Source organism: Abramis brama (genome assembly GCF_963993115.1).
Source record: "Abramis brama genome assembly, chromosome: 12".
Classification (NCBI taxonomy): domain Eukaryota; kingdom Metazoa; phylum Chordata; class Actinopteri; order Cypriniformes; family Leuciscidae; genus Abramis; species Abramis brama.
This window is the reverse complement of record NC_139974.1, coordinates 20,224,049-20,248,432: the sequence shown is the minus strand read 5'-3', so window position 1 is coordinate 20,248,432 and position 24,384 is coordinate 20,224,049. Positions and strand designations below refer to the sequence as shown.

The 24,384-nt window shown below is 35.9% G+C and overlaps 2 protein-coding genes across 3 annotated transcripts in view; one reads left to right on the top strand and one right to left on the bottom strand.

Moving 5' to 3' along the window:
- Nucleotides 1-9,521, top strand: part of LOC311094227 (retinoic acid receptor beta-like) — a 263,942-nt gene extending 254,421 nt beyond the window's left edge. The window contains exons 7-8 of the mRNA XM_084132015.1: nucleotides 4,806-4,964; nucleotides 5,424-9,521. Of these exons, the coding sequence (XP_083988141.1) occupies nucleotides 4,806-4,964; nucleotides 5,424-5,611 (347 nt within the window). The 3' untranslated portion in view covers nucleotides 5,612-9,521. The remainder of the gene's footprint in view (nucleotides 1-4,805; nucleotides 4,965-5,423) is intronic.
- Nucleotides 9,522-9,848: 327 nt separating this feature from the next.
- top2b (DNA topoisomerase II beta) overlaps nucleotides 9,849-24,384 on the bottom strand; it is an 88,874-nt gene continuing 74,338 nt past the window's right edge. For both annotated transcript variants that reach the window (XM_084132013.1, XM_084132012.1), the window contains exons 23-35: nucleotides 24,104-24,304; nucleotides 21,931-22,126; nucleotides 21,597-21,688; nucleotides 18,701-18,856; nucleotides 18,128-18,211; nucleotides 17,841-18,038; nucleotides 16,273-16,426; nucleotides 16,001-16,165; nucleotides 15,522-15,693; nucleotides 14,505-14,587; nucleotides 14,342-14,431; nucleotides 12,892-13,115; nucleotides 9,849-10,366 (exon numbers count right to left, since the gene is read on the bottom strand). In XM_084132013.1, the coding sequence (XP_083988139.1) occupies nucleotides 10,208-10,366; nucleotides 12,892-13,115; nucleotides 14,342-14,431; nucleotides 14,505-14,587; nucleotides 15,522-15,693; nucleotides 16,001-16,165; nucleotides 16,273-16,426; nucleotides 17,841-18,038; nucleotides 18,128-18,211; nucleotides 18,701-18,856; nucleotides 21,597-21,688; nucleotides 21,931-22,126; nucleotides 24,104-24,304 (1,974 nt within the window). In that variant the 3' untranslated portion in view covers nucleotides 9,849-10,207. The remainder of the gene's footprint in view (nucleotides 10,367-12,891; nucleotides 13,116-14,341; nucleotides 14,432-14,504; nucleotides 14,588-15,521; nucleotides 15,694-16,000; nucleotides 16,166-16,272; nucleotides 16,427-17,840; nucleotides 18,039-18,127; nucleotides 18,212-18,700; nucleotides 18,857-21,596; nucleotides 21,689-21,930; nucleotides 22,127-24,103; nucleotides 24,305-24,384) is intronic.

Here is a 24,384-nt window from a genome sequence, read left to right as displayed (position 1 = left end):
TGGTTGAACATTTTTAAAGTTAGAGCTTATTTCGAGATATCAGCCGAATGGCTTAGTGCAGGCGCTATTGGCTCCAAATTTGTATCTTGTAAATTACCCCACTAATAATGCCCAGAATGGTACCAAACTTCTACAGTAGTACAAATAGGTTCTGTACTCATAAAGCGATGCATAAGGATATAGTGTAACGATGCCCAGTTCCAGGAATGCACTAATATTTTGTTGGTAGTAACAGTTTATAACAATTATTAGTTAACACTAAGTTGTCAACACTTCGGAAAAAATAATAATTCGTCGTTACACTACATCCTTATGCATCGCTTTCTGTCAGGACTTTTACATGCTATTCTCAACTCAGTGAAGTTACGTCGGTGTCCCGGTTAGCAGTAGCATAGGCCGTCAGGCAAGTGTTATTTAAATAAACTCCTGATGTACTTACAAACTTTCCAATGCCTCGTTCCATATGGAGCTCATAATATGACAAAACAATTTGAATTTGAATTGTGTAAATTTGAATTATTTGCAAGTGTAATCTAACAAAATTGAATTTTAGGTGGTAGTTTAAATAGTTCTGAATTTGATTTTTTTTAAACGAATATTGAACATTTGAAATTTAACAAATTGAAATGTTTTTATGGCTGAATTTTATAGACATGTATTTTCAAACAGCTAGTTTTTTTTTTCTGAATTCATATACTGCAAATATTCAGTTAAAAAAAATACAGATTCAAGTTTTCAAGATGAAGAAATTCGGAACTTCAAATTCAGTTTTCTAAAATTCAAGTTAAAAAATTCAAGTTAAAAAATTCAGATCTTACAGAAAGTAGGTCACAGGTCATCCACAGGGAAGAGTAAAGGATCTCAGATAAGTCGAACAGAGCATTTTGGCTGCACTGCAGTAGTTTTCTGCCGCAAACGCGGTGGTGGTTCAAGAGAATCTGTGTATCTTTCGTTCAGTCGTTTTTATTTAATATTAAGAGTAGAAAAATGAGAAAACAGCTTGAGTATTAGATTTCTAATATTCTAGTAATAATAGTCCGCTGCAGCAGTTGCACGGAGCTTACAAAACGCGTGTATTGCAACTATAGGCTACATTTAATTTTCTCATCAAACATCTAGACTAACGAATGGCTCGGTACAACAGAAGAGCTTAGAAAGGGCTTTTTCTCTGTGTAGACCAGCAGTTGGTCTGAATTTGCTATAACCTATAGCCTATTTTCCGGACTGTATATAGGCTAAGTCACGTTTTATCATGAAACACGCTGTGATTTATTCCAAAGTGACTCAGGCATATATAATGCAACGTTATAACGTTAAATAATCTAAATGTTGACTTTCAAAAGTAGGCCAAGAAGGCTATTCTCTGTATTTTGGTTCATTTTTGGTGAGCGCCAGAAAGATCTAAAGAGACCGAGACGCGCTAAAGCAGCTCATCATGTTGTTTTATTTATTTTTCAATGACATTATATTTTGTAGTCATTTTGAATGTACACAAATAAAAATATACATTTTACTGTTTCAAATGATGTCATATTATCTGTATGACTATAAATAACAGCAGTGGAACAAATCCAAGAGACGGCGCTCGCGCATCGCGCTCTCACACAACATAGTATCAGTTCTGGTGTTGCTTCATATCGCAGACTGTTCATTATCAAAATGAAACACAATCAACCAAACATATAAAAAGTTATTCTGCCTAATTTAATTGGTCTGTTGTACAATATAAAGGGCAAGCTACCTTGCTGTGAAGACGCTGATTTAGCCTATATGCCTACGTGTATTTTGGGACTCGACTGAAGTATGACGCCTTTTTATTTGTATTATAATATAATATATTAAAATACAAAATCTTCTGAGTTTTATGATGTAGGCCTTGTGTGTTAAAATGTATTATAATTTACATCTCAAAAGGATGCGCTTTGTGCATTCTCTGACATTATATTTATTTATTTAATTAATATTGAGTATCAATTGATGTTAAACAAAACGGTGTGTTATTTTCTCTGGCAACTAAACTTCCAAAAAAAAAAAAAAAAAAACTTCCAGAGCAAAGCCATTGTGCGTTCTCTCCGCGCTCCGCAGCTTTTCCACACAGATTTGAGAACGGCCAGCTAAAAAAAATAGGCCAAAGAAGTAGACTAACGGCTAGTGTCCGGGAAATGCGAGGTACGTTCATATTTATAAATAAACATAACTGATTTTGTCTACACCTAAATACATTTCCTAATAATAACAGTGATTAAGCCCAAATGTGGGTGGGGGTAATGAACACAATATGTTTTTTTTTTTTTTTTTTTTTTGCCCAAATGGTCTCCACTCTATGCATTTTGTAATAATAGGCTACAGCAACATTTTTTAACTGACCGTATTTGCCAGAAAATAAGTTGCATGCACATGAGTGCAAGTCACACCGGATCATGTTGAGAGAGAAACGCGTCATAAAAAAAAAAAAAAAAAACATTTTAATATTAGCCTATTCAGCAATAGTGTAAAAGACCTGTAAATAAAATACAACATTTACATGATAAACACTGTTAACATGTAGGCTATGTGTTGCCTATTTTACTTTCCCTTACTGTATGACAAATGAATGCAGAAAACAACAAAATGAAAAATAAGTAGCCATGTTTAATAAAATAATATAGGCTACATAGACTATAAAAATAGCCTATACTGTGCCCTTTATTACAAACAACATTTAGCCTATTTTAAACGCCAAGCCTAAACAAATTTATTTAAATTGAAACGGTTGCGCATCTCTCATTCAGTCAAAAGTTTTCATATTTGCAATGTAACATGTGGATGCTAACTATTAATATAAAGAAGGCTTCATACTTCAGTCGAGTCCAGGCTAAATCAGCGTCTTCACAGCAAGGTAAATGTTTGGAATAACAAGTAGGACTGTGTGCAGCACAGCTTGCCCTTTATATTGTACAACAGACCAATTAAATTAGGCAGAATAACTTTTTATATGTTTGGTTGATTGTGTTTCATTTTGATAATGAACAGTCTGCGATATGAAGCAACACCAGAACTGATACTATGTTGTGTGAGAGCGCGATGCGCGAGCGCCGTCTCTTGGATTTGTTCCACTGCTGTTATTTATAGTCATACAGATAATATGACATCATTTGAAACAGTAAAATGTATATTTTTATTTGTGTACATTCAAAATGACTACAAAATATAATGTCATTGAAAAATAAATAAAACAACATGATGAGCTGCTTTAGCGCGTCTCGGTCTCTTTAGATCTTTCTGGCGCTCACCAAAAATGAACCAAAATACAGAGAATAGCCTTCTTGGCGCGCCTACTTTTGAAAGTCAACATTTAGATTATTTAACGTGTTTCATGATAAAACGTGACTTAGCCTATACAGTCCGGAAAATAGGCTATAGGTTATAGCAAATTCAGACCAACTGCTGGTCTACACAGAGAAAAAGCCCTTTCTAGGCTCTTCTGTTGTACCGAGCCATTCGTTAGTCTAGTTGTTTGATGAGAAAATTAAATGTAGCCTATAGTTGCAATACACGCGTTAAGTTTTGTAAGCTCTGTGCAACTGCTGCAGCGGTCTATTATTACTAGAATATTAGAAATCTAATACTCAAGCTGTTTTCTCATTTTTCTACTCTTAATATTAAATAAAAAACGACTGAACGAAAGATACACGGATTCTCTTGAACCACCACCGCACCACTGCAGTAGAAAACTACTGCAGTGCAGCCAAAATGCTCTGTTCAACTTATCTGAGATCCTTTACTCTTCCCTGTGGATGACCTGTGACCTACTTTCTGTAAGATCTGAATTTTTGAACTTGAATTTTTGAACTTGAATTTTAGAAAACTGAATTTGAAGTTCCGAATTTCTTTATCTTGAAAACTTGAATCTGTATTTTTTTTAACTGAATATTTGCAGTATACGAATTCAGAACAAAAAAAAACTAGCTGTTTGAAAATACATGTCTATAAAATTCAGCCATAAAAACATTTCAATTTGTTAAATTTCAAATGTTCAATATTCGTTAAAAAAAAATCAAATTCAGAACTATTTAAACTACCACCTAAAATTCAATTTTGTTAGATTACACTTGCAAATAATTCAAATTTACACAATTCAAATTCAAATCGTTTTGTCATTATTATGAGCTCCATAGTTCCAATGCCTTAAACATCAATAATATGTGTAGCTCCATAAAAAAAAACAGTGACTATGAGGAATGATTGTAGATTACTATGCAGGTGTGTGCCTGTGATTATTACCCCTTCCTGGGCCAATGTTGGCAAACGTGCCATAGGTTGCCGACCCCTGCACTAGATGCACTCTGTGCAATTTAAATGTCAATTGTGTTTTTCACTCAAACTAACTTTTATGTTTTTCTGCAGTGGTCTTGGACATTATATTGATACATTTTAATGTAGACACAACAGAAAAAGTTTTAATTTCCACTGTCATTGTAGTTCAGCATACCCAGACCTACTACAATTCTGCAAAATGTGTGAAGCACACTGTGTGCAATACTGTATATTGAATACTTACATACTGCATACTATTTCAAATACTAGGTTTTAAAACTAGTGGCCAATATACAGTAGATGCTGTGTAGCATACAGTAAGCTGAATGTGAACACAGCCACTTCAGTGAGAGTGATAACACTGTCCTCCAGTGGTCATGGGAGTTCCTTCATCATTGAGCATGGCACATTTAGAGGGTTCATATTCTGTTCAACAACACTCTGAGGGAAGGATTGTTTGTGATATTTTATTAATTTATAATGCCTTTGATCATATGCTGTCTCTCTAGACCGTCAGGATTTGGAAGAGCCTTCAAAAGTGGATAAGCTCCAGGAACCCCTGCTGGAGGCTCTGAAAATCTATGTGAGAAAGCGAAGACCCAGTAAACCACACATGTTCCCCAAGACCCTCATGAAGATCACAGACCTGCGCAGTATCAGTGCTAAAGGTCAGCATGAATTCTGATTCTTCATATAGGTCAATACTGTGGTCCTACAAGGAGAAAATGTAAGAATTTTGTGACTGCTGAACTCTTAAGATGTCATATTTTCCCAGCTCACACTCTTAAGTACCATTCAGTACTCATTCTGAAGGCTGCGCCCTCCGGAACATACATCTCATTTGCCGGCCACATACATCTCATTTCAGAAAAAAAGTAACCATTATAAAATTGACTGTTATTCCTGTAATTTCTTACTTTGGAATCTAATGGTTAACTTATCTGAAGTGAGGCAGCCTCAATGTTGTATTGAAATTTCGTAGCATAAAAGGATTGAACAGGGTCAGTGAAGCAACAATTTTTTTATAATCTTTAATAAAGTTAAAAAAATATATTTTAATTTTAAAAAAGAGGCAATTGAGGTGCCACAGCAATATGAATGGCGCTCATAGTGACTGTTTCCTATAGGCGCTGAGCGTGTGATCTCTCTGAAGATGGAGATCCCTGGATCAATGCCTCCCCTCATCCAGGAGATGCTGGAGAACTCAGAGGGTCAGGACAACACGGACAAGAACAACAGCAGTTCCACAAAGACCAAACCCTCTGCCCCCTCCCCGGAACCCACAGACGATTCTGCGATTAGCGAGGAACCCTAGAACTAAGGCAGCTGTAAGACATTACTCTGGACTGTACTGGTGGACTGGAGGCCGACCTCTCCAGTGTGGTGGATTTCTGGTCGATTTTTGCTCGTTTCCTGCTTTAAGAACTGATGATGGCTGGAGTATAATCAAAAACACAACTGAAGAATCAAGTCCTACTAACATCAATATCATAGGACTGAATAACACACACCCTGCAGTGTGCATGTGTGTGTCCCAGATGCCCACCTCAGGTCTCCTGTATAGATTTCTTCATGTGCATGATAAGCTGTTACTTTTATTAAGTGATTTTTACTCTGTCCTCTCATTTCAAGCTGATCCATTTATTGTACATATCATTGTAACATTTGTTGGTGCTTTTTACAATGTCTAACATGATAATGCGATACATTGAGCTGAAATCCTTTAAATTACACTTATATAGAATGTTTTTGCTTATAGACATTAGGGAACTAAAATATGTTATATTGGTTTGTATATTTAAAGCTGTTTCAATTCTGAATTTTAAAGCTCTGTGTTTACTTGTAAGGTGTGGTGAACCCACTGATGATGGCTGGAGTATAATCAAAAACATGACTGAAGTATCAAGTCCTACTAACATCAATTTCACTTTCCATATGCTAGTGAACTCTTAACAGTAATCATGATTTGAGACCTTCATTATGGAAAAAATCTTTTATTATTGATTTTAACCAATCATTTACCAGTTTAACTCTTTCTATTGACAAATTACAAATTTTAATTCAACCAGAACAAACAGTCATACTCACCCTCATGTTGTTCTAAAACCATATGACTATCTTTACACACATAAGAAGATACTGTATGTATATATTAATATATATATATATATAGAGAGAGAGAGAGAGAGAGAGAGAGAGAGAGAGAGAGCACACCATTAAAGTTTCACAAAAGCAGTTCTCATGCAAAATATTCCAAGTCTTTTTTCGTTTTGCTCCTAACACAAAAGTAAAGCAAACTTGATTTTATGTCAGTTGAGTGCTGCAGTAATGACTCGTAAAACCGGAAAACAAGTTAGCATTTTTGAACTTCCAGTTCTATATTCCTCAAGTAAATGCGATTGTTTTTGTTTGTTTATTTGCTCTTGCAAAATATTCTAACTCAAACTTTCCAGCATGTAGGTTTTAAATAAAGTTTCATGGATTTGCCAGAGGGGCTCAGGATGGAGGCGTGCGACCGTAGTGTATAGTTCATTTATAGCTTTTTACTTCAGGCGATGGTATTTAGGCTTCAAAATTACTTTTTAAAATTAAAATTAAGTTGTGTTTATGAAGATTATTTTGATGAACAGGTGTAAATATACAATTATTGTTGGTCGCTGCTTGTTACCTGCAATAATCCCAAAGCCAATATAAAATCTTATTGGCTTTTTGTCAACCAGGGTGATAACAGGGTTGGCCAACAAAATTACGTCATCCCTGCAGCACTCTATTTTCAGTCATTTTCTATCTCAAAGCTGTCATATGCCATCAGAAGACATCACACAAGTCGTATACACACCTTCTATGGTACATTTATGGTACTCTTTTTACAGTCTCAGTCCCCATTAACTCTATGGAAAAGAGCAAGAAAGTCATACAGATTTGAATGACATGAGGATGGTAAACAATCACAAACCTTTAATTTTTAGAGTATTTTAAGCAGTGAAACTACCCGTCCCATGAGGGTGAAAAGGCTGATATGATTGTGTTTTGAAATAATTTTGAAATTGGCAGAGACTGGTTCACTCAAACGCACATCGATTCAGGGCCAAGAGACCAGAATCACCAAACTCCTTTACATAAGTGTCTTTTTTTTGCAGTAATTCAATGGGACATTGCAATTATTTACAGCATGACTGACAAGCCTGTCATGCTGCAGTGAGCATATTGTACATGTATCTCTGTGTGCACCTTGTTTTGTGTACAGATACGTTGTTTTGTTTATTACTATTATTTCATTTTCAAGTGAAACAAGACATTTGTTTGATCTATGATCGCCTTCAGCTCTGATCAGGAAGTCGACTCTTTCTCTAAAGAGCTTCATTTAAACTGATCCTGAGTTTGTAAAATACCTCCTACTAAAACACAAGTGTCGCTGGATTATTGTTTTTGCAACAGGACACTATCTTTGGCTGATTTATGATCAAATCCAATGCTATGTTTCTTATAAAGGTGCACAATGCAGGTGCTGGCTGTGTGGTTGTTTGTAAAGCAGTTTGTCTGCATAAAAGTCATTTTAGTTATTAAACTTAAACTGCCCCCCTGAGAGGACCAGGATAAGACAGATTATTTTTCATGAATTGATGTCATATGGTTTTTTAATGAATTGATGTCTTTATTTAATTTTTCTCTTGTATGAGTGGATAATTTTGTGTGATGGTTTAACTTGGAACATAACTAATCAATTGATCTAATATTTTTTTCCCACAGGGTCGGATAGGGTCTTTGTTTACTTTTTTTACTTAAAAGGATAGTTCACCAAAAAATCTGCCATTTACTCACCCTCACATCATTTCAAGCCCATACGACTTTCAGCATGAACTTCTTTTCTGTTCCAAGGAGGAAAATAAGTCTTATGGCTTATATATAAGATTTGGATATCACTTAGTCTCATTTTTTAGTGAACTGACCATTTAAAAACATTCTCCTCCTGTCTCACTGCACATCTGCTCTGAAAACATATCATAAGGGAGAACAAACTCACTCATCTGAATGTGAACAAGGAATGACAAAATCTAGACAGTATATGCAGTATTTATCATTTTGTTTTCATTTTTTTTTTGTACCTCATCAATCTAAATCAGAAAGACGAATGTTTTTGCTCTACATCTTCTGTCTTCAAAAAAACTTGCTTTGATTTTTATTGGAGCAGCTTTGAAGTTAACAAATGAAACGGCTCATGAATGTCTTTACGAAAACCCCACACCACCCCTAATTCCCTTCGCATCTACAATCCTCAATCATTAAAATGTTAAGCTATGAAAGCTGTATCCTTTGAATTATGCTTTGTTACACAGGAAAAAAAGACAACCTATTTTATTTTACTAGCAAGTTGACTGTGTTTGATGAGTTAGCATATATCTAACTATCATAACTTTATGTCACAAGAGATTTTCAGAATCCATGTTCAAAACATGTTTTGAAAAAATCTCTTTCGGTAACAAGGGTTATCAAATGTGTCTTGTTATTCTTGATCAAAATTACCTCACATGGGCCGGCTTGACTGCTAAGGGTCCAGGCATCTCATATGGATTGTTCAATAATGCTTTTTGCTGAATGTGATATTGTTCTAAGCTTGTGTCATGGCAGAGATGCAACAGTGCTTGTCTTTAATAATAGGAAACATAATTTTGCTGTTGTCATACTGTATGTCGAAACCATTGCATTTGTGTGCTGGTCTCTATACATAATGAAAAGCAAGTGATGCAAATTTGTAATTTTGATTTTGAAAAAAAAGGAAGCTCTTTACGAGCTTACATGAGCTCTGAACCAATGGAAGAGCAGATAGACCAAAACCGACATGTACTAAAAATACTGAGATGTTAGGAGATTTGTTTTTATCTTGTTGATTTTTCATTGGAAGGCACACAAACACAAAGTTGGCCCAAATTTAAACTACAAAGGAACAGTCCTTTAACATTTACAAAACATTTCGTTTTTTCTAAAAAACAGTTCATAAGGATGAAATTATCAGCTTTTTGTTTAAAACCTTTAAACCTGAGGAGTTCAGATAATGACAATTCAAGAATATTGTTTATCAAAACCCTGAGTGTTTGTATCCAATTGTAAATTCCTTTGTTTTGCTTGTCTTTTTTAGGACATTAACAGTGCTTTAGTTTATGTTTACCATTGCCTTTACCATGAATCCTTCTGGCAAAACAATAAAAAATGTATTTATTTTAAAATGTTTGGAAGTACTTGGATGGTCCATGTTAATGTATGCGTAAAGAGTTAGAGGTTGTGGTTGATTTTGTTCAATTCTTTCATACAACGTTAAATATTGTGCTGTTACAGTTGTCTAAATCATTATTTTTGCATCCTTGGAAAACTTTTCTATGCAGATCAACTTCTGGTTCTGCATAACAAGAGCACTATTTTAGCTCGTTTTTAAAAACGGCAGGATGAGTCGACATTTCTGTGGTAATAAACAGCATGTCCTGTCATTGTCTCTCATGGTCTCTCAAACATTTTGCAACATTTCAGTCGTACTGCCATTGCTATAGACTAACAAATAATTTACATTTCATGTTTATTTCCAAGTCATCTCAAAAAGGTAAGTCATCTCTAACGTTGAACCATTAAAGGTGCTGAAGCACAGCAGTCTACATTTCTAAAAGCTGCTCAGGACAAATACAATTCAATGATAAAAAACAACACTGTCAATGTATCATAACAATAATAATAATAATATAGCAATAACGATAAAAAGAGTAAAACAGCTACACAGTAGAAAGAATTCAACATCACAATTGAAGAAATAAAATGGAGGGTAAAATGTACAAAATTCTGCAGGGCAGAAGACCGTGAACCTGTTCTTCAACAAGGATTTTTCTGGACTGAGTGTGTGTGTGTGTGTGTGTGTGTGTGTTTTCTAGTCAAACATATCGTCATCATCATTATCAGATTCTGCAAAATATTTGACTTCTTTCTTGGCTCGACCAGATCGATCTCTGCCTGAGTCCAGACGGCTGAAGCTGTTCATGCCTGCGTCGTCATCATCTTCATCGTCAGACACTGCCTTCTTTGGTTTCTACATGCAAACACACACACAACATAAGACTGTACTCTTCCTCATGGGTAACTGCAAGATCCAGAGTAAAAAAAAAGTGAAGAACTGGACTTATCTGGATGCATCTGACCACTGAGTATAGCTTGAGTGCAGTGCGCAACATTATTTACCACTGTGCATCACAGTTCTATTGTTTATAAAATATTGTGGTTCTGCCATTATTTTTGAAGCTTTAACTGGCATAGTTTTGAAACTATGGCTCCTTTTCTCTAAAATCTACACACAAAACATGCACACAACAAACATAATTCAAAACAATTTTAACTTCTAAAAATTGTGTTTTTTGCATGTCTTGTATAAAGCGCTATAGAAATATAGATGACTTGACTTGTATTTCTATTTATTTTGTAAGTATCTCAAAAGTATCTTAAAAGTTTTTAAGTAAAAAAATGTATTATATGATCATTGGGTATAACGATCATAAGAAAATGAGTGTGGCATTTAAATGGCAGTTTTGAATTATGTTTCTAATGTAGAAACAAACTTTTTGCATTTTGCAAAAAGATTGTTTAACAATTTCAAACTGAATATAATGCAGATACTACTGCATTATCTACATTATATTCAGTGTATATTCAGTATATATTGTACTTGGTCTGGTCTGAACATTAGGTATATGAGTGAATGGTTTTCACTTTTCACAAAGTATCATTTTTACCTCTGGTTTTACAGACAAGGCTTAAGCTAGTCCCAGACTAAAATACATGTTTGAGCTGTTTTAACTGAAAGCAACTAATTAAAATATGTCAGGGCCACTGTTTTGTCTCAAGATGCACACCAGTAATGCTGTTTTCTATGGCACGTTTATAAAAGCTACTTAAATACTCTAATTGAACTAAGGCCTAATCCTGGCTTCATCTAAACCCTGTCTGTGAAACAGGGCCTTAGTGGCAATAAAAAAAAAATGTAATCTGCAGCAACCTGCATTAAACTGCAAACAGCTTGAGTAATCAGGGGTTTAGCCGATTATGTTAATAATCAAAAAATAATAATCAATGGCGAAAAATCAAATCACATGAAAAGCCATTGTGAATAATACTACCCTGAGCTATGGCCTGCTAAGTTATCAACATAAAGATCTTAAATATTTGTTTAATGGCATCTTTTTACTAATTACTATGAATGAAGGCCAGTATCACTGATACCAATACTAATACTGATGCCTCTATTAAATTGACTTGTTTTTCCAACTTACAATGAAGAAATAAAATGAGTATTTATAGCCATTCAACATTGTAGTATAACTGAAAGGCACGCCTAAACAGCAAATTATCAGATTGTTTTATTTTTTTCATTTATTAACACATTTTAAAGAAAATTAAAAAAAGAAACTTTTAATTAAAGTGAACTTTATTCACATTAACACATCATAATAAATGTTACATTTAACTGTGCCTAATTTTAACTATATTAATTTAAGTTGAATTTTTTTAATATTACAATTAAGAACCTTTTTTCTATTTTAATATATTTTCAAATGTAGTTTATTCCTGTGATGCAAAGCTGAATTTTCAGAATCATTACTCCAGTCTTTAGAGTCACATGATCCTTCAGAATGTTGATTTGCTCCTCAAGAAAAATCTCTGATTATTATCAATGTTGAAAAACAGTTGTGCTGCTTCATATGTTTGTGGAAACCATGATACACGATCATAAAAAAATTGGGGTATGTAAATTAATACCTTTATTCAGCAATGATGCATTAAATTGATCAAAAGTAGCAGTAAATACAATTTGATTTCAAATAAATGGTGTTCATAAAATTGTAATTCATTAAGGAATTCTGAAAATAATGTATCATGGTTTGCTCCAAAATATTAAGCAGCAAAAACTGCATTTAACACTGATAATAATAAGAACCATTATTAATCACAGAGCAAAATATGGCCACAAGCAGCAATCATCAGGGTCCAAGCACCAATGGCCAATGTGGATGATTAGTGATCCAACTGAAATGTATTTTATGATGTGTTTTATACACATGAATAATGAGTATTGTGAAAAGTGCTACACAAACAAATTTGACTTGACTGTTATAATTACACTGAAGCGTGTTACTGACAGGATCAAAAACAAGTAGCCAGACAGAGCTTTCAGCGTCCTTCATGAGGGTCTCGCATGTCGTGCCCATCGCCCCCTCTAAAGTAGAGGACACCGGGTTGAGCACAGCTGGATACATGCAGACTATCAGTCGGACACTCTCTCTCTCTCGCTTTGCGGAGCTGGTGAGCGATGCAAAGATAGCTTAATTCTATACTGATTCTATATTCTTATTTCTATTTTTTACTGCATTAAACAGCTAATATTAATCACAGAAATCAATGTGTTAATTTCCCACTCCTAATTATTTTATAATAGACAGATAATATTATGCATTTTTTAATAAACTATTTAAAATGCATTACATTATCTGCATTGATATACTGTTTTTCACAAGCTGTAATACAGTTTATAGGATTATTATTAGTAGTGGATATATCACTCACCCTGCTTGTGGCAGTCTTTCCAGTCTTCTTCACAGGGTTATAAACCTCCTCCTCTGAGCTCGACTGCTTCCTTTTCCTGCCTCGGCCTTTCCCACCCCCTTTTGGTGCTGCTGGTGCTTTTTTAGTGCCCGTGTCTGAGTCTGAGTCCCAGACACATGTATCAGGCTTCTTGGCTTTTACTGGAGCTTTCTTCTGTTTAGGTGCTGTGTCTGCAGGTTTCTTAGCTGGAGTAACAGAACAAAATGATTTTAACAGACTGGAAACTGGTCATTCACATCTACTTGTTATGATCATAACTGGGCTGAACTGGTGAGCTACATGGCCACTAGTAAAGATCTCTGCAGGGTTTTTCCTGCATAGAGAATTATGGGGTGGCCGCCTCCATCAAATTTCGTGCCACTTCCGGCTCAAAGTGCTCAATAGTGATGTGTGGATCGCGGTTATATCCGCGGATACTGCGGATAATCCGCGGGTAGGGCGAGCCAAGTAATAAAAAATAACTTTCCAATTAATTGCGGGTGGATCGGAATGAGAAATAAATCATTAAAGTGTTGATTTTAATAAAGACACGGGACTCTCATTTCACTGTAAGATGCAACGAATATGCGTCACTCTTTTACTTTAATTTTAAACTGAACGTTTTTCTCTTCAGGGAAAACCAATCAAAGAAAACATATGCCTAGAGCACCTCCTAGTGGTCATTATATAAAACAAGTAAAAACCTGAGATATTGAGATATTGCTTTATTATAACTTAACAGCTTTAAATAAAAATATACACAAGCTTAACATAAATTATTCTGATTAGAGTGTTTTCCAACAATGATGTAATGAAACAGGCTTTAATCCCTTCAAACTTAAATTGTCACTGTGTTTAGGCTAATTAAGGAAATGTAATTTTGCCAAAGAAGTACTTTTATTTTAAATAAATGTTCATTTAAAAGCAGCCTACTTCAGTGTAATATGTAACCATATCATCATGCTGATCTTTCCATCTTTACTCTCATCATGTTACTTTGCATTCGGAGATCGACTACTTTTGACTGACAAAATTCCAGCCACCGGAAACAGTAACTGATAAAGTGAGTCGTACAAAACCTTTCTTTTTAGTAAACTTTGTGTACACAAACAATGTTGCCAATGCTCGAGTTCATGTGTAGAGCCCCTGGTGATACTTCAAGCACAGTTTCATGTTGTGTCGAGCCTCCTTAGTGTTTTAAAAATAGCGATTTTTATGCTATCATTGTAGTGTCCCTAGCACTCCCATTCAAAAGGCATTTTGACCGAAAACGAAAATACGGTCAATCTTAAAAGTGGCGTTTCCATTCTAATTATGCTTTTACACGAATGTTTAACTCGGGTAGATTAACAAAAATAGCCTAGGTTGCAATTTGGCGAGAGTTACCCTTTAAACATGATCACTCATCACAGGTTGGTTGCCGGTCAGGTACCTTTTTTAGCTGGAGGTTTCTCAAAAACAGAACTGTTGGAAAATGATGAAAACCCTGGACCCCTGTCATCATCACTGTCTGACTTCACATCTGAAGAATAAATAAACATTATTAACACATGCACATTCTTAACATGATAAACCACCACTGAACACACACATACCGTCATCGCTGCTCTTGTCAGCATACTCCGTTTTAGATGACAATACAGGCTCTGGGTCCCTTTTCTTCGCTGGTGAAGTAGGCCTGAAAATGATTTAATTCAAATGAAAAAGAGTTGGAATCCATATTTGATTGTCACTTTGAGAATAATAATAATAAAAGTATACTACATGGTTTCATTAAAGGAACACTCCACCGTTTTTTGAAATAGGGCTTATTCACCTTCTTTCCTACATTTAGATAGGTGGGCAAATGCATTTTTGTCTCAGTGCATGCATTGTTTTAGTTTGACAGGGTCGGCGCTAGCTTAGCTTAGCATAATGAATGGAATCCTTTGTTGCCAGCTAGCATGTCCTGAGTAAAAGTGATATAAAAAAAATAAAAAAAACACCTAATTACTTCTTGTGGCCTGCGTATTCACAACAAGTACAAATAGTGATGCAGATTAACACTAGGCGATTTCCTAGGCAGATATTGACTTGGGACTATATTAGGGGGAAGCACAGGCGAAGCACTGCTACTTGGGCGCAGAGATATCACGCCCAAGTAGCAGTGCTTCACCTGTGCTTCCCCCTAATATAGTCCTTAATATATAAGTCAATATCTGCCTAGGAAATCGCCTAGTGTTAATCTGCATCGCTATTTGTACTTGTTGTGAATACGCAGGCCACAAGAAGTAATTAGGTGTTTGTTTTTTTTTTTATATCATTTTTACTCAGGACATGCTAGCTGGCAACAAAGGATTCCATTCATTATGCTAAGCTAAGCTAGCGCCGACCCTGTCAAACTAAAACAATGCATGCACTGAGACAAAAATGCATTTGCCCACCTATCTAAATGTAGGAAAGAAGGTGAATAAGCCCTATTTCAAAAAACGGTGAAGTGTTCCTTTAAATGGGTGGACCTCACAAAAAGTTGCCATTATTTTCAGATTCTTGTTAGGTTATTGTAAAACTTAAACTGCTTGTGAAAGGCTTTGTGAGATTCACCCAAATGTGAATATTTAGACAGAACATACAAAGTAAATGTTGTTTTTGGAGGAAAAATGTCTTCATCATCATCTTCATCGTCATTTTGCTGCTCTGTGTTTTTATAGGAGTGAACTGGTGATGCTGAACCATCATTCTCCTGTTCTTCGTCACCACCCTCCTCTTCCTCAGAGAAGTCAAATGTGTACTTGGCCTTCGCAGCTGTGAAACAACACCACAATAGAACATTTCAGGCTATGTTTAAAATGTCATGTTTTCATATGGGAAGAGTCATTTAAACACAGTATGAATACGTTACTTTTGTTGGAAATTCAACTTAAAAATGTTTTTATGTTACCACATCTGCAGTATTTTTTGTCAATTATTTCTTCCATAGATATATTGTTAAATGTTTTTTTTCACCACACTCACGTGTAAATAACACCGCATTTACGATCATATCACTCAGGCCTGGTTTAAATTATTAAAATTACATTTTGTACAGAGGTATTAATGGAAGCACACACACCTGAGGCTCTCCTGGATGTGGTGTCCCTGGGAATAACAGGTTCACTTTCATCCAGCTCATTATCGGAACGGTCATCATCACATTCATCATCTGACCATGGATTCCTTTTTTTTACTTTCTTAGCTGGACCTTTAGCACCTGGTGGCTTCCTTTGTTTCGGAGTACCTGAAGATAAGAAATATATATATAAATATAAAAATAAAAAAAAACCCCATAAAAAATGCTTTTGAAAGTAAACTGAAGTTAAATATAGTGCCAATATTTATTGTTACCAGGTTCTTTCTTCTCTCGCTTGACCCGCGGAGCTTTGGGTTTGGTTCCTGGGTTGGGAAGGCCGGATGGAGAAATTAGGGAATTCTCTCCTCCATTGGAGCCCAGCGCGCTGTCCTCATCAAACTCCACCTTCAAGGCTGGATCTACCTCACTCTGACACCAACACAGACATCATTAGACACAGACACAAACTGTACCAGGCTTGACATTTATTAGTTGTGCTTCAGCCTATTTAGGTATAATTGATACATGGCTCTAGACCAGGGATAGGCAACTTCAGTCCTGCAGAGTTGAGCTCCAACCCTAATCAAACACACCTAAACAAGCTAATCAAGAGCTTCAGGATTACTAGAAATCTACAGGCAGGTGAGTTTTTATCAGGTTTGGAGCTAAACACTGCAGGACAGTGGCCCTCCAGGACCCAAGTTGCCCACCCCTGCCTAGACAATTACATAAACTAATAATCACAATATTAATATTGTATTTTCACAAATAAGTGCAGTTACTAATAATATTACATAATATTTCTAGTTAAAAAAGATATTTGGCAGTAAAGCACTGAGTTTGAGTTGGGATGCAGACTTAAATTTACTTACATAAAGAACAGTAACATCTGTAAGTGTAAAAAAAAACCCCTCTTTTATATAGGGAAAAAAATGCAAAGGTTCTGAAACTAGGACAGGTTAGACCAGCGATCAGAAACCTAAATGGTAAACCTAAACCCAAACCAGGCTCTTTGACAAAAATAATGTGGCAAACCACTTACGTTTCTGTGGTAACCTAGAGCTCCTGAACTCCGATTCAAGCAGCTACATAGTTTGTTTGTTTGTGGTGAAAATAAATATTTTTTGAAACAGCAAACATTTAAAAGTATATTAAAAAGTGATTGGACAGACACACATCATTTTATTGAAACTGGTGTTCTGCTGTGGTAATAAACATTTCACCGGGTACTTTCGCTTTTGCCGCAGAGACATTTTATGTCCCATAAATATGTTGTATGATACAGTATATGTCCGTATGATAATGCGCGCAGCTTTCAGTGGGCGGGACTGTTTGAAGTTAGCTATGGACCTAATAAAGTTACTATTATTGAAAAATATATATGTTTTTTCTATAATATAATATAATATTATTTTTTGCTGTGGCTCTTTTAGGAAAATGCATTAGCCAAAAATAAACATAAAAATGTCTCTTTGGTAAAAAAAAAAAAAGGTTGCCAACGCCTGGGTTAGACTCTACAGCCCTCGATTCAAATTTGTACTTGCTCGTTAAAATTTACCATTGTTCTTCCACAATATCATACATTTGTAGATCATGATAACTATGGGTAAAATCATGAATGGCTCCTCACTATCACTGTACAAAATAACTATACAGTTTCTATAAATATAAATGCAAAGACTGAAATAGCTTCGTAATAACTGTTAATTGTATTCTCTGTAATATATTTAATACATGACATATTAATGTAATAACGTTCAGAGTAAATATAACACATTTCAGCTTACACACACACACACACACACACACACACACACACACACACACACACACACACACACACCTTCTTCTTTTTGGTGAGTTTCTTGGAGGCATCAGCCTTCATAGCCTGTGTGACCTGTGGCTCTATCCTGCGACCAAAGGGAGAGGGCAGAGTTTCTTCCAGGTGCATCTTCTTCACTTTAGGTTTGCCCACCTTCCCTTTCACCAGCTTCGTGGCCTTCCCAGAGTTCACACTCTCCCTCTCCTGCCCCTCTATACGCTGGAAGAAAGACAAAACTCTCAAATACTTTATCACACACACCATGATTCAACCCAATCCTTAAGCAAACATCTATAAATGAGACTCACGTCCAGTTCCTCAATGAAGACGGCCAGATCTTCCCTCCACAGATCTTCTGAATTTTTCTTCTGGAGTTCATTCAGCTCTGCTTTCTATACAACAAATTAAAGAGCACACACTCAAAGTTAACAGCGAAGGTTTCGACCTGCTGCTGTATTAGTCAAATGAATAGTTCACCCTACACCCGATTTTCAGTGAATAACAACATTTGGTCTTTTCCTCACACAAAGCTATTACATGACTTTAGAAGACCGGGAATAGAAGTGGGCAATATACCAGTAAACCAGAAAAATGGTACAAATTTGGCAACCGGTATAAATATTGGATTATAGTTTCTATATTTGTAATGCTCACTTGATGTTCCTGTTGCGTCATCACGAAAGTTTGCCCTTATATTGTTTATCCTTATAACAAAATAAATAATGACAGAATTTACATTTTTGGGTGACTCCTTTAAAAAGAAGGATCCAACATTGCTTCACACATGATATAACATTACAGTAACAAAGTTCAGTCATATTAAGTGTATAAAAACTGATATCAATCATTGAATGTAACACTGATGACTGTAAGAGTGATACCTTCAGGTCTTTCTGCTTGAGGAGTTCCTCAACCTTCTCCTTGGTCAGACACCACAGAGGCATGTTCAGAATGTAGTTAAAATTTGGCCCAGAGGAGGAGCCAGAGTCCACTGAGATGTCACTGTCATTACCATCACCTTCCTCATCCTCCAAAGACTAACAGCATCGTTATCCGACCAAACAAAGAGAAACAGTGAGATATGAACAAAAGTTCAACTAAACTATAACAGTCTTCTTAAAACACTAGAACAGGGGTCAGTAATCGCTGGCACGTGAGCAAAAGAGGTGCATGTATTTAATGTAGATGAAGTACCTTGCACTTGCATACAGATCTATATTTTGAGGTAATAATTTATCATAGTAACACAGCTTGTTTAAATAAATTAGGAGCTATACATACTTTTAAAAGTGTGCCATTATGCATCAGACGTTCAGTCAACGGTCCGTGGGTGTGACGTCTTAAGCCCCCTTTCCACTGCACACGACATTAGCATACGATTGTCGCATTTCGCCCCCTAGTGTCAGTCGCACGGAACTTTGAAATTGGTCGTGAAGCAACCGTTACCCTCGGCTATTCACAATGGTAAAATTAATTATATGTTTTAAATGATGTATTAAATGATATTTAATTAATGTAATGCATGCATGAATATATCCACACAAAACAAATGACCCCCAATACATCTCAAATAAAAACACAGTCGATTTTATAGAGCTAATCAATATAAATATTGATTTAATAATTACAAAATATTTTTTCCTGCCATAATTATTAATAACAGCCATTTTGCAGAAATCGCGTTTACAGAATGACGTTAAAGTGTTAAAATATTGATAATTCTAGCTTCGCGCTCATAGTTTTGATTAGAATACATCACATCCGGTCGACCGGTCTAGCCGCAGAAGTTCAGATATTTCAACGCATCCGAAGCTCAAATCGGATCCGAAATTTCCGCATACGCATATGACCGGAACTCCCCGCAGCTCCGGTACGACTCTCCATTGGAAATGAATGACTTCCGGTCCGACGGCTGTCGTTTGTTGTGTGCAGTGTGGAAAGGCGGCTTTAGGCTGAGACTATACAACTGCATGCACTGTACATGTACCGTTACACCCCAAGTGTGCATGTTTGACATTTGAGACTCTCCTTAAAGATTAAATATAAAGATTCTCATTATGTGCATGATGCAACCAGATTTAATAATCGGTTAGGATTTAAAAACTCCTGTAGTCTATGGTGTTTGTATTGAGTTCTGATTTTTTTTAAAGTAATTAATAATAAAAAGTAATATTAAAGTTAAAGTAATATTACGCATGTCTACAATTGTGGGTTTGTTCTTAAAATGTATGGGTAAAATGTATGTAAAAGTCATCATACAATGGAACTGAAAAGTAAACTTTGATTACTTCTTGATTTCCTCAGTTTAAACAAAGCACTCCCAAGCTACAACTGGGACAACCAATTAACAGCCTCGGGAACAGTGGTCCCCAAAAACAATAAATAACATTAGAACATTCAACAATACATTTTCCAACTGAAACAACTTTAAGAAACATTTTGGGTAGATGTCAACGGATTCACTTAAGTCTTCTTTCGAATGGTGCAATGAAAACCATTATATTATCAATTATTCAACAGGGCAACATTGCTTTGTTTTAATGCATGAGCTGTCCTCTAACACAGGGGTTTTCAAACTGTAGGTCGCGACCCATTTGTGGGTCGCAGATTGGGAAGAGGTGGATCGCGGAGTCACTATTGGCTGCAGCTAAATTTACGTTTCATGAATGACACACACACAAACATTTTGCACGATGTACCAATGTTAAATAGAAATCGCTATGAGATCGCATTACACAGGAGAATTCAAATGTCACGAAAGGCGCTGCGTTTCCCAAAAGCATCGTATGCCTAAGTAGATCGTAAAACCGTTGCCACTTATGGTCTCTACGATCAGCTTAGCTCCCGATGCTTTTGGGAAACGCAGCGGAGACCTGAATCAGCCTTTCGTGACATTTGAATTCTCCGGTGTAATGCGATCTCATGCAGAATGCAGAGCAGTGATTGGAGTAAACGAGTTTCTTCTTGTTAATAATGCGCACAGAACCGCTTAATGAACCGCGCCACTCTGAGACGCTGAAATTGTTAACACAACATGTCGCAAGCGCGCGCTTCATGAAACAAATCGCACTGATTTCTCTGTCGTCTGTTCAACACAGCACTGTTGTCTTTCAGAGATATGGTCGTCGTAAGAGTGCGTTGTTTGCATTTTTCCCTTGCATGCATTTTGCTACAACGCAAAAAATATAGCCTATATATAAAAAGTATTTCACATGTACACACGAGCACGAAAGCGTTTTCTGCGCTGAACAACGCAATGAGTTTAACAACACTCGCAGCATAAATATTAGTATTGAAATTCTAGGTCCTGGGCCTACTGTCAAATAAAATTATTAGTCTATTATATTTTTTTATATTCTGATTTTTGTCATATTAAACCTTTGGTTATGATTAAGCTTACTTAATCTTTTTTCATTTCTTTAAATTTGTTCTGCCATGTCTGGTAAATCAGTTGAGGCAGCAGACAAAAACTACTCAGTATTCTTCACATTATTTCAACAGCCATTAGGCTGTTAGGCTCTCAATTTTTGATAATGTGCCAAAAGTGTGTATTGCAATTAAACTTGTCATTCATACTATAACAAGGAAAAAAATTGCTCCAAAGAGAACTAACGCCTCCCACCCCACATGCTTTAAAATTATTTTATATTTTGGTGGGTCTTGAGATAGATTATTCTTGTTTAGGTGGGTCCTGGAATGGAAAAGTTTGGGAACCCCTGCTCTAACAGATGCATATAAACACATAGCTGTATCCATCATCTATGTTTCCTCACATACCTTCTCCTGGGCTTTGTTCCAGGCAGCCACAGGGTCAGATTCATATCCTTTTTGCACCAGCATTCGGATCAAATCTCTTTTTGACTTGTTCTCTGGTAAAAAAAATAATACAAACTATTAAAACACACTGAGAGTACATGACATTCATTTTTTATTGTTTAAAATTTAAATTTAAATTTAAAGAGCGCTTCATTCATTTGTCCTCTGCAGTAAAGCTTACCACTTACACTCAAGTCAAAATTCAAACTTACCAACCAAAAAGACATATACTTCAGAAGTGAATGCAGGCCAAAAATGATCTTAAAATCTGACAAACATTGGATAAATATCTCACCGATTGATAGTTTTCCCTCAATCTTTTCAAGCACAAATCGTGCCTGGTTGGAGAGTTTGGCCGACTCCGCGCCCAGACTGCCCACCAGCCAGTCCTTCCTCAGTTTATAGTAGTGCAAACGCAGCTCAAAGAACTCCTTCAGGATATCCTGCACAGACTCATAGCGCTTCATACAGCCCATGTGATCAAACAGCACCTTCAAACCAAGAAAGACCAAGAGAAAGAAGCATGAGGCAAAAAACAAATCATATGGCACACCATCAGTTACCCGTTTCACAATAGACCCCGGTAAATGTCTAGGCAGTTAGTATTATCGTTTCACATTTTAGTTATCCTTAAAACAGTGTTAGATTACTTCGGTTTGAAAAACTCGCGGAAAATAGTGTCAAGTTTATCTGTTGGTATTTGCTACACTGTAAAAAAAAAAAATTAAGTACAATCAACTTGGATGTTTAAGTCATTTGAACTGAAATTACATTAAACTGACTTAAAAAAGTTGAATCTTGTATAACATAAAAAAGTTGAAAATTGTTTAACTTATTTTGTTGAATTAAAGCAATGTAAAATATATATGTTGTCATAACTTATTGATCATATAATTTTTTACAGTGTAGAATCCATGATACCATGTATCTTAACAAAATGTCCAAGAGACCTCCAGCCAAAAATATAGGCCCACAACATTAAAGATCCTGCAGTATATTTAACAGTGGACATGGGGTACTTTTCCTCCCTGTTTGCACCAAACCCATCTGGTGGTTCTGCTGCCAAAAAGATCTTTTTATCGTTTCATCTGACCATAGAATCCATGTCCCTTTAGAAATTTAAGTCATGTCTGACAACTGAATATGCTGGAGTTTGTTTTTGGATGAGCGAGGATGATTCTTGAATCCCTCACAAACATGTGGTGATGTAGATTTTTGACCCCAAGACTCAACTAATCTCTGCAATTATCCATCTGTGATCCTTGGAGAGTCTTTGGCCACTTAAACTTGCCATGCAATATAGACAATATAGACACACGTCCTCTTCCTGGCAGATTCGTAACATCTTTAGTTGATTGGAACTTCTTAAATTAGTGCCATGATGGTAGAAAGGGGAATTTTCAATGCTTTAGCTATTTTCTTACAGTTACATTCTATTTTGTGAAGCTCAACAATCTTTTGCTGCATATCAGAACTATATTCTTTGGTTTTACCCATTGTGATGGATGATTAAGGGAATTTGGCCTTTGTGTTTCCTCATATTTAAACTCCTGTGAAACAAGAAGTCATAGCTAGACAATTTCATGTTCCTAGTCTGTACAACATCCCTGGTGTGCTAAAAATGTAAATATGAATGGGAATATACAGTCAAACCAAAAATTAATCAGACACCAGATATATAGTTCATTTATGTAAGTTTCATTTATGTAAGTGAGGATAGCAAAATAAAGTAAATTGTGACATTTTATACCCAAAAATTCTTCATACAGTGGACCACCAGTAAAATTTATAAAAATCTGGGACCAAAAATGATTCAGACACTTTGACCTGACCATGTTTTGCTTAAGTGTTTTTTCTTTAATTGCTAATGCGACCTTTTACACTACAGACTACACAAAATTAAGCATTGCTTGGTAATTGGTTGACCTACATTGGTATTACCTAATTGTGTCCTTAAATTTAAAGCTCTTGTCATATTTTATTACCATTTTCTAAACTATAGCGAATAAACTGATAATGTGAGAAATGTTGAAGGTGTCTGAATAAATTTTGTTTTGACTGTACTTGAGAGATATTTTACTCATAAAAAATTCTGGTGATGCCAATAATTGTTGCCAACGTGTTTTGGAGAAAAACATTTATTTCATAATGTGATTTTCCCCCCACTTTCAATTGTTTTACTTCAATGAAAGGTTCGATATATATATATATATATATATATATATATATAATTAGTTTAATGGCACAGATATTTGAAGGTAACAGGGGTATCAGACCCTTGAGTACAGAAATCTGTTACTGCAATAATGCAAGGCTGCACATCAAGTATGTACAACAGGACCATACACAGCCATCCGACAAAGCACTGAAACCTGTGTACCAGCGTAGAGTATGTTTCTGACTTAATAATTAATCAAGGTGTGAAACTGTTAGCTCAATTCAAGAGCTTCAGGAGGGAAGGTTCGTACCATGGAGTTGCAGGTGAGGGACGACTGCAATTTGAAGACCTTGTGAAGGCCGGCCGCCTCTGCCTGTGCCAGCTTCTCCTCTGTCATGCGCACCACGAACTTCACTGTGGTGTCAGTGTGGTATTCCTTATAGTCGTTGATCAGAGGAGGAGTTTTATCTGTTCCTTGGAGCATGGGCTCAAGAACCGACTCCTTATACGCCTGAGAGAGAGAGAGAGAAAAAAAAGATGTCATTTTTGGCATCACTAGCACAAGGTATTCCAATAAATAGATCTTATGTC